We start from the raw sequence: 11,315 nt of genomic DNA, 5'->3' as shown, positions 1-11,315 counted from the left end.
GTTATTATTTTTTTTTTTTTGAATATCTCAAAATTTTGCCAAATATTTTAAATAACTACAATGTATACGACCATAAAGAAAATTGGATTAAATATTTTTTTAAGTACTGAAACAGATAAAAGGTGCATTAATCCACCCATTTCAAGGTGTATTATCGAATTTTCCTAAATTTTATCAGTAGATGTTGGAAAGTAATTAAATTTTTTTTAAAAAAAATAAAAATATTATAAATATAATGTAACTAAAATACATTTATTTTTTCTTGAGGGAACTACCACTCTCGTCTTTTCGTGGGCCCAAAAAATAATTAATATAATTGTAACACCATTAAATCATATACTTTTCTTTTATATACCATAATACATAATTTGTTTTAACAAATAATGATACATGATATATATATTAACTAAAATATAATTGGAAATAGACCTCCACATCAATATGAAAACTCAAAATTTCCATATAACACTTTTGTTTGGGATTATTATTATTATTATTATTATTATTATTATTATTATTATTATTATTATTTAATATTTTAAACAATATCGAAAGGGATAAACCGTGAATTTATATTCCATTTTGTTATTGTCAATGGTCAATAAGTCAATTATCCCGTGTCTATTTTACAATATTATATTCATAAACATGACGTAGCAGTGATTCTGATGATTACGTAAGTCTTACGTCACTTTACTTGGAGGCAGTAACATGAACTTTACATCTGTAAGTTGCTAATTAACAATTGATTAATTAACTCTTGGGCTCGTTTGGAACGCCGTATTAAGTCGGATTGTATTGTATTGTATTATATTGAATTGTATTTTATGCGATATTTTTACATAAAACTATATGTGGTATTAACTTTTATGGACACCTAAATATATAATATTTTAGTATAAATTAAAGTTTAACATAGTATTATATAAAAATATGATATATAATCTAATTCAATATAATACAATACAATACAATACGACCTAATACGGCGTTCCAAACGAGCCCAAAAAGATTTGGACACAATGAAAATGCCAGAGCAATTAAATACTCAATTAAAATGATATGATTTAACAAAATAAAAATATTAAATTGAAAATGATACAATTTAGTTAAAAGATAAACACATAGAAAAGATTAGCCTTGGCCAATAAGGCAATAACTATTGCTTGGTCGGTGGGTGAGCGACCCACAGGAATGGGGTATGGTATGGACCCATTTGCCTTCTTCACCCATTATGCAGACGTGTCGTACTCGAAGGGCATAATAGTAATTTCACATGGGAGCTACGCAGAAGCATCCATTACAATACAAAAGAACATAATAGTTGACCTTTGACTTCCTTGTACAGCAAGCAATCCAACAGCTCCTCATATTTGACCAATTCAAAACCCTTTTCATATTATCACTCTCTATCTAATGACGTAACATCCACTGTCTCAAAACCAATGCATAAGCTATTAAGGTAATAATGTTCAGTTTCTTTACTCATTTTCTGTAATTTGTCATATGAAAAGTGAAAATATTTTCCTGTTTTAAACACAAAAACCTCAAGATTGTGATGTACAGAATTTTTGTGGTTAGTTAATAGTCGTTTAATTGACTTAATTTGTGTACTATTTTTGGATATATGACTATAAATAAATAAACAAGACGAGAGAAAATTAAACATCGGACTTTGTTTTCCCTAAATATAATTAAATTAAAATCAACTTAATTTCTTTGTTTTACATATAACTCCCAAAAATGAGAAGAAAAAAACAGACTACCACCACGTCATGTGTGGTACCAAAAAAAAAAAAAAAGAGAGATTTAAGGCTTTTATCTCATCCTAAGAAAAAATATATAATAATAAATAAAGATATATAAGAACACCTATATCATACAACGTTTGATATACACAAACCAATCCCCTGTAATTGTAATCCTTCTTTTTTTCTTTTCTTTTATCCTAAGAGAAAACAATATACAACACAATACAAAAACAAAATCTAATGAATTGAATGGACTTGATCAGCTAGCTGCTACAAGATGCCTTCTTATTTTTGATGTTTTTCTTTCTTTGGTATTGTTTGTTTTAATTCATTTCAACACAGTAAAGATTCGAGGAACGTGTTGTCATCTCTGGGCTCTTCTTTGGTTTTAGAATACACAGCATTGTCTGTGAGTTGAGACTGAGTCATGTAAGAACTCGTTCCCGAGTTGCCACCAAAGCCAGAGAAGCCAAAATTCCCTGGACTATTATGCAACATCTCAAGAGTGAAAGGCACTTGCCCTTCTGAAGAAGATGTGGGCAGCCTCAGATTCTGAAGATGATTATGATTGTTGTTAGTGATATTATGGTTAGTGATGCTGTGTGGAGCCATAGCCGATGGCCTAATGGCAGCCACAGCATTGTTGTTGTTGTTACTTGGTAAAGGCCTGTTGATGGAGTGGCCGCCACTGCCACGAGCGGCGGGGACATCGTGGTTGTGCTTTCCTTCGTAGGTGGTGATCACTGCTCTAAGATCATGGGAAGCTCGCTCCACGTGCTTTCTCACTGGACATCCTGGATTTGTGCACTTGTAGTAGCTCCTAATAAAATAACAAAGGAAAAGGTGTGAGAGACTATATATATGTTGAAAGTTGTAACACAAATTCTTATGAAGTGAATCTTGATGAGTTTATAAGTACTAAAACAAGAGGCAAAGTCCTTGCACTTTTTAGAAAGAATATAGCTTAGCTCAAGCTACCACTTTGTGTATATAAAAGAAAAAAAGACCAAAAAAGATCAATAATGTGTTTATTCCAATGGAAATGGTCCCCATTTAAAAAGATAAGAGTGGATGATGATAAGAACAAAGGTAGGGTGTGAAAGTCAGAGACACAATGGAGAAAAACCAGTACTGCAATAATAGTTGTAATGATACATCATGATAACAATATGGGAACTTTAAGAATAAACTACTATATTATATTTCCAAGTTTTGTAAGAGTAAATATATAAAAAGAAAAGTTGAGGTTTACCTAGGATTGGGGTTTCCTTTGACAACTTTCTGCCCATATTTTCTCCATCTGTAACCATCATCTAGTATATCAATATCACTAGTTGTTTGAACTACAACTCTTGGTTCTCTCACTGTTCTACTACCAGGAGCTGAAATACCTTCATTTTCAGCTTCTCTTTTCCTAAAATTAAGAATAAATAAACAAACAAATCAGTACAAAATAGGACAGGACTAAACCAAGCAAATCCCAGAAAATAATTTCACTAGAAAAACAAAAATGCTGCAAAATGAATCCAAAACTTCAAATTAACCACAAAAACTTACCATCTTTTGGCATCAGGTTCATCTTCATCAAATTCATCTCCCCCTGATTTGGTCTTCTGAGAACTTTGCTCAAAATCTTCATCCCCAATTGATATAGAAGAATTCTCAGGCGTGGCAGCTGAATCCATTTGGCCATTGCCTTGTGAGACATAAGATTGATCTGGGATTTCAGAGTTTGATAAATTCGAAGATTGGATTAAAGCTGAAGAAGCTGGTGGTGGTGGTGCTGCAGAAGATGACCTCCTTGTAGCCTGAGGCTTAGGATGGTTATGGCTACCCTTGTAAACTATCTCAGTAATCTGCCCATCTAAAGATCTTTCGACCTTTTTCTTAGTTGGACAATTGGGGTATGTGCACTTGTAATAACTCCTCGGATTTTCACTTCCTTTAACTTGTTTTTGACCATATTTCCTCCAATTGTAACCATCATCTGATCTTCGGCTCAAGGCCTGAGCCTGCTGCTGAGGGTGATTATTATTACTGTAATCTGACTGAAACCCACCACCGTTTGTTTGAACATTATTATTGGCCGTACTCTTTCCTGATGAATACTCATCTCGTTGCTTGGTTTGTTCTTGGAAGCTATTAGTCCATGCCTGTTAAAAAAAAAAGTTAGTTGAATTCATGAAAATGGAAAAGGCAAACATCAAGAGCAGAGGAATTATGAGATTAAAAAAAAAGAAAGAAAAACCCCAATAACTTACAGTCTGAGCAGAAGTGTTTGAAGATTGAAACATGGAAGATGATGAAGTGGGAGGCTTTGTTTGAGTTTGGAAAGAGAAATCGGAGTAGCTTTTCTGTTCTTGTTTGACACTTTGCTGGTTATCCCCATAACTGTTCTTCCAACTAGAAACCTGAGATGCAAACCTTCCAGTAGTTGGAGACGGCAGAATCTGTATTGAAAAAACCAAAACAACAAACTTTATTAGGATCGATTTCAAAACTTGGGTTGATCAAATTAAAAGAAAACTGATCTTAATACTGAGAAAACCCAATTGGAATCTACTTACGTTGGATGAGTTAAGAAGAACAGGGGAGTCGAGGAGCTCAGCTGGGCTTAACCCAGGTGGGATAGCAAAGTAAGAAGAAGGAGAAACAGAAGGTGGAGATATGGGAAGTGAAGGAGGTGGAAGAGACTTGAACTTAGGGACACCCCAACCAGTACGCTCGGCGATTCGATCCGACAACCCACGTCGGCCTTCTTCTCCGGCGGCGTCGTTGATGGGTTCCTCATCGGTACCGGAGGACAACAGGTCGGAAAAGGAGGTGGTCATAAATGGATGAGAGGAAAAAGTAAAGTTGGAAAATGAATTTGCAGAGGTATCTAAGCTCCCAGAAGAGGAAGCCATCAGAAGCTAAAATAAAAATCAAAGCTTTGAGTTTCGGTATCAGAGAGACAGAGAGGGAGAGAGAAAGAGATATATAGAGATAGAGAGAGAGAGAGTGTGAGAATATCTATATAAGTTGAAAATATGAAAATGAATAAGAATAAGAAATGAAACTATGAAAAGAAAAGAAGGTTAGTCACGTATTGGCCCAAAAAAACCAAAGGTCTTTCTCTTTGTATTGGGGGATATTTCTAAGAACCTCTCGTGTGGAGCTTAAGAGCTTTGACCGTGGAAATGTTTTTGTCCTTATTATTACAAATTTCTTTATTTCTTTTATATTTTTTTTTCTTTCAAAAAATTATTAAAAATGTAATTTTGGGTCAAACTTGTGGCTTTGACTGGATGGCGGCTATGCTGCTGCTGCTACAACACTTAGATATATATTTTCTTTTTTCTTTTTGTGAACTAATTAATATCCTTCTTGTATTGTATGGTGGTATGAATATTGGCCTTTAAAGAACCAAGAGAAAAAGGAATGAGTTGTAATTAGTGTTTTTCTTTCCTTTATATTTTTTTGGTTAAAATATGACATGATAACTAATTAGGTTTAATTAAGACTAATTAGTAAGGATCCAAATTTGATCAAATTATATAAATAGCTAAGAAGATATACTTGGTAGCTTCAACTCCAACATATATATTTGTGTACGTGTTTTATATTCAAGACTTAATGCATTACATAAAAAATCTCACGTGACTTTAATAACATATGCTTTAAAACATTTGACTTCTCTAATGTTGAGTATACATAAACATATTTATTATCGTTTATTCTCTGCAAAATTTTCCTTTTAATATTTAATATGGTTTTTATTTTTGCAACCAACAAGTATGTATCTTAAAATGGCAATCTACAAGAGAAATTAAAGAAGTCACAGCCTATCAAAAGCTTCAAAACTACCCAACTAACTGATCCAATTATTTTTGCATAGATAATATTATATATTTAATGTATTATTTTTAATGAAGTTTTATTTTTTGCGTATTAGAAAAGAATATATAAATATTATTTGGGTCTTTTCTTGTATTTTTTTTTTCTTGGTCCATGTTTAGACAAAAGGAAAGAGAAAGAAATAAAATGGTTTTGTACCTAAGTTAAAGGATATAATAAATAAAGCGTCATCATTATCTGTTGATATATTTACATGACCAATGGCATTGACAAATTTGTCACTATCTAGTACAGCTTTTATGGTTTCTTTCCTTTTTTTTTTTTATAATTTTAATAAAAACTTTAAAGCTGGCATGGCAGGGATATTTGAGAGATTTTAGGAGTTCATCTAGAAGATCTAAAATTGTTAAGTTTAGTTCTTTGTTCTAACGTGTGAAAAAGGGTATTGTCTGCTGTCCATGGAATCTGTACAAATCTTCTTTTGTGGGGAAAAGATGCCACTATGTCGTGGTAGACTTTGGGGTACAAAACTTATTATTTTATCTCCTCTAAAAAAACAATATAAATAAAAAAACAAGTTTTTTTTTCTTTTCCTCAAAATCCCAAAATAAATAAATAAAAAAAGGTTATTTCTTGAGTATTTTCATGGTGGACTTATGAATTTTATATGGTCCACTTTGCATATAGGATACAGTAAGTTCTACTAGATATGTAGTACATCTTTGTATGGTTATAGCATAAAGTAATGGGATTAAAAAGTGCCAATGGTTGAGGAATATATAATTATAGTAATACTCTTTGACAGCTCTAATCAACAATGTCTCTCAACACATAAAAAAAAAATAAAAAGGGCTATTTTGTTTTTGCCTTTTTCAATTTATTATTTATTTATTTTCTCTTTTTCTTGATTATTAAGATATTGAAGACATCTTTTTCGCCATTAATGGTTCAGTAATAAACCTTTTGGTACGGCTCTGTATAAAAGGTACAATTACCAATGACTAAGTCCCCAATGCTCTAGGATATTTCTATATAAATGTGTATATGTGATAATGTGAATGAATTTTGAGGGTTTTGATTTAGTTGGTGGGGGGCTTTTAATAGTCTTTATTGGATGAGGTTGCAAGTGTAGTTTTTTCTGCTAAACTTCCATGATTACTTTTAAGGCTCGTTTGGAACGCCGTATTAGGTCGTATTGTATTGTATTGTATTATATTGAATTGTATTTTATGCAATATTTTTATGTAAAACTATATGTGGTATTAACTTTTATGGACACCTAAATATATAATATTTTAGTATAAATTAAAGTTTAACATAGTATTATATAAAAATATGATATATAATCCAATTCAATATAATACAATACAATACAATACGACCTAATACGGCGTTCCAAACGAGCCCTTAGAGAATATACATGCAAATTTATTTGACTAATTATATTATGGAGTATAGTACTTTTGTTTTGCTTCCACAAAAATTGAGTTTTTAAATCTATGAAGTAAAGTTAGGGCTGAGTATAAAATTTAGAAAATTGAAAAAATCGTTCAAACCGACCTATCAAATATTGTTGGAATCAAAACTGATGGAACCGAAAACGAAAAAATCACTAACGGTTAAAACCGTCATTGAACGGTTAGTTTTTTTAGATAATAAACTGACCGAAAAAACTAAAATCGACCGTTATACATATATATCAGGGTCGGCCCTGAGTAAAATTGGGCCCTATAAAAAAAATTGGGCCTTTTTTTTAAAAAAATAAATGACATTTTTAAAGTTATTAAAAAATGAGAAATGCTAAAGGGCACCAGTGGTGTCGAGCATCCTCCTATGTGTCAATATCGCTATTGGTCCAACTAAGTATCAGGTCCCATATAATTTAATATAATAGCTTTTAGGAAGTATCGCTAGCCAATCGCAACGCGACACGTCGAGAAGGTGCTAGGCACCACTAGTGCGTAATAGCAATGCTTTTAAAAAATATATATTCATCAAAAGCTTTTTTCTATTGGGTTCCTACTAGGAGTGGGCCTTAGGCGTAGGCCTAGTCTGCCTTACCCTAGGGCCGGCCCTAATATATATTAATTTATTATGTTTTTTTTGTTTTATGTATTGAAGTTATTAATAATATATTATAATTATATTAATATTAAAGTTAAAAGAATAAGATAATTAGTTTTTGAACAATTAATTTGTATGTTTTTAGTTGTAAAATGTAGTATAATGTGTTTATATATAGAATAAATTGGATCATATTTCAAAGAAAAAAAGAAGTTTAGTTTGGCGATTTAAACTAAGCAAATCGAGGTTCGAAACGGTCAGTTTTAAGATACGTTCTCGATTGGTCAGTTGGTTTTTAAATTGCACCAATCCAGACCGAAAATTGAATTTTAGATTTTTATATAAATAAAACCGACCAAACCAACTGATGCTCAACCCTAAGTAAAGCTTTACCGGTATTCTGCCCTCAAACAAAGAGAAAAAAGGCTTTATCGTTTTAACATATGATTTTTTTTTTTGTTAAAAATGATTGTGATTTATATTTTTTTGGCAAGTTAAAGTAGTTAGTGACTTAAGGGCTTTGTTTAGTATGTTTGGTATGTTTGGTATTGACTTGTATTAATGGATTGTGTAAAATTATTATATATTTTTAATAATTCAATCCCAATACTGACTATAGGGTCTGGGTCCAAGTCCAGAGTTTGGGTTCGGATTTGGGATTTGGGTTTGAATTCGAGGTTCGGCATCCAGGTCTCGGGTCCGGTCCCGGGTTCGGGTCTCGGGTCCAGTTCGGGTCCTTTGTAAATATTAATATAATGTAAAGTAATAGTTCGTATTAGCTTATATTATAATGTAAAGAATTCAGGTTCCTGAACTGACACAAACTTGTTTACAGTTATTTTCATTTTATAAAGTCCACTAATTGTATTTATCTCATTACCGTTTCAACGAAAACTTCATTATCCTAGTACTTCTAGTTACGACTCATATCTAGAGGGACAACTAAATTTCCTCTGTTAATCATTAGGGTGATAACCCCTACTCAATTTGATAATGAGTGAAAACTTCAAGTGATCTTTCCTTTATAGCAAATCCCCAGTCCATATCAATAGTAATACCTAGCTTAACCACTTAAGTATACGTCTATTAACTCACATGTTGATTAGTCATTATAATCACATCTCATGTTTTGTGCTCCTCCACTCTTTGAATGAACCTTACCCTTCCCAATACTTTCAGTTGCCACTTCATATACAAGGTTGAACAACTGGTCATACTTAATAGCATACCTCATCATCGTTGTATCATCTCAGACGAACAAAATAAACCCCTCGTCTTAGCTTCATAAATGATCTCATTATCATACCCTTATAAGTTACTAGCCGAATTAGATTCTAGATTATAGGATTCAATTCATGATCCTCGGCTCAGTCTTCTACCACATACACACCTCCTCCTAGTATAAAATGGCTCAACCTCCTTGATCATCGCCTTTGTCCCATATAAAGTCCCGGATGAAAGTAATCATACTCACCTACTATTCCACCTTTGGTGCACCTGCACCACCCTTAAAAAAGGAAAGTTCTGTTTTCTTAACCGCTCATACAACGACTCCAAACAGTTTTTCTCATTTTGCGGCACAACCAGACATGTCTAAGAAATAAATTTATCATCAAACTTACTACACCTAGTTCTCTTATCGACTCACCTTTCCAAATAATCTGTTATGTAATAGCGTACATCGCTCCATAGTCTTGGGTGGTGATGAATTGTTGGAAATTATTTTACCAAGATTTTAGATCTACTCACAAGTATGTTGATTAACACCCTAAATATGAACTTCTAAAACGATTATAAATTAAACACATATAAAGTATGAGAAACCTTACATTGGGTGCAGCAGAATAAAATGTCTCCTTCCGTTCAGATCTCTAACCCTTGTATCCTTTCTGTCGCGGAGTATTATCAAGATCTGAACCTGGATCTCTTTCTCTCCTTTCTTTAGTGCTAATCAATTTTATTAGGTCAAACTAATATAATTAACCTAGCACAGTTATCCAAATCAGGCAAATGGGCCTTCACAATTGGGGTTGTTCATGTGAGGGGGGGCTGGGTCCAGTATGTCGTACCCACTTCTAAGGCTCCCAACTCTCACACAAGGCCCAAAAGAGAGGAATTTAACCTTAAAATGAACAATTGTTATTAATTGAATAGGCTCACTACTAAATGAGCCTAAATAAAATCTATCAGGTATGATATTTTATTTAGCAACAACAACCTATATGTATCTATAATAGAAATTAAACATATAGGCTCACACAAGCACACACATTTGGATGGATCCTATCATGTTACTAGGTCATACACAGATGAAAGAAGATTGTAAAAATTACCTGTTACAAATTATTTACTTGACCTATTGACAATTGAACCATGGGTTAAAATCAGATCATTGGATCTGTCAACAAGTTAACCATGGCAATTTAGATCAAGCAATAATAGGTTTTAGAAAACTTACAAACAATCTAAAACACATACTCCTGCAACAAGTTAGATTTGGATAGTTGGATGTAGGATTTATTTAATTTAAAAATATATATTTCGAAAAAAAAAATTTAAAAATTAAACCTACCATTTTGAAAAATTAGGTTTTGGGTAACCTAAATGTCATTTCAAAATAAATTGCTAACTTTCCTTTTAAATTTCATGCTATTTAATAAATTAAATAATAAAATAAAAAATGGTAAATACATACCCTTTTCTTATTTTACAATTTAATTTAAGTAAGAATAACAAAATTTAAAAGTTAATAAAAATACATTATTTCCTCTTTTAAAATATCATGATTATTTTGATCTTATTCTAATTAAGGTCAAGTTACAAAAAAAAAAAAAATTAATATCTGACCTAAAAAAAAATAAAATAATCAAATTTTAAAGGAAATAAGAAAAGAGATAAGCAAAACTTGATTTTTCCTATTTTCAAAATCAAATTACACCAATATCTAAAATTAATTTTAAAAAATAAAATTAATTTATTTCTGATAATTAGATTTGAAATTTGAAAAACAAAAATCAATATACAAAACTACACAAAAAATCGGAATTTAATTCCATGAAATAGCATGAAAAATTGAAAAAAAATTGAAAAATTCGATGAACTGTACGGATGGCATGCCAGGCATGCCCATCCGCGCGTGCCCAGGTGATGCACGCCGAGGATTCACGGCGCAAGAAGGCTGCTTGCAGCCATTCCGCGCGCGTGATGAGGGTGTTCATCATCCTGATTTTTCCAATTTTCAAAAATTCATAACTAATTCAAATTAAATCGAAATCGAGTTCTGTAAAAAAGTAAATTGTTTAAAATTTTCCAAACTATCCAACAAAAATATTTACAGAAACAGAAAAGTAACGATTTTTCCCAAAATTCACAAACAACAATCAAACATCAATATGACACACAAAGCAACATGATACCATCCAAAACACAAACAAATCGTTTTAAGTCCAAATTTCTTGCAAGCAAATCAATTACCATGGCTCTGGGGCCAGTTGTTGGAAGTTATTTTACCAGGAACTTAGATCTACTCACAAGTATGTTGATTTAACAACCTAAATATGAACTTCTAAAACGGTGGAAAATTAAACACATAAAAGTATCAGAAATCTTACATTGGGTGTAGCGGAATATATGTCTCCTCCCACTTAGATCTCTAACCCTTGA

The 11,315-nt window shown here is 32.1% G+C and overlaps 1 protein-coding gene across 1 annotated transcript; it reads right to left on the bottom strand.

Annotated features, from left to right (window-relative positions):
- Nucleotides 1–1,674: 1,674 nt before the first annotated feature.
- Nucleotides 1,675–4,939, bottom strand: LOC115718987 (WRKY transcription factor WRKY24). The gene is made up of 5 exons (XM_030647820.2): nt 4,319–4,939; nt 4,013–4,201; nt 3,309–3,904; nt 3,004–3,165; nt 1,675–2,571 (listed from the first exon to the last, which is right to left on the bottom strand). The coding sequence occupies exons 1-5, from the start codon at nt 4,655–4,657 to the stop codon at nt 2,085–2,087; spliced, it is 1,773 nt and encodes a 590-aa protein (XP_030503680.2). The 5' UTR covers nt 4,658–4,939; the 3' UTR covers nt 1,675–2,084.
- Between the last annotated feature and the right edge of the window lie 6,376 nt (nt 4,940–11,315).

This window comes from Cannabis sativa, chromosome 2 (assembly GCF_029168945.1).
Source record: "Cannabis sativa cultivar Pink pepper isolate KNU-18-1 chromosome 2, ASM2916894v1, whole genome shotgun sequence".
NCBI lineage: Eukaryota > Viridiplantae > Streptophyta > Magnoliopsida > Rosales > Cannabaceae > Cannabis > Cannabis sativa.
This window is presented reverse-complemented; position numbering and strand designations above follow the sequence as displayed.

Bases quoted from the DNA above. Each gene is read 5' to 3' on its own strand.
- LOC115718987 (XM_030647820.2), bottom strand. From the start codon at position 4,657: ATGGCTTCCTCTTCTGGGAGCTTAGATACCTCTGCAAATTCATTTTCC. The intron at 3,905-4,012 runs GTAAGTTATTGG...TTTTTTTAACAG, and splicing joins CAAACACTTCTGCTCAGACT to GCATGGACTAATAGCTTCCA. The intron at 2,572-3,003 runs GTAAACCTCAAC...TTATTTTATTAG, and splicing joins AAAGGAAACCCCAATCCTAG to GAGCTACTACAAGTGCACAA.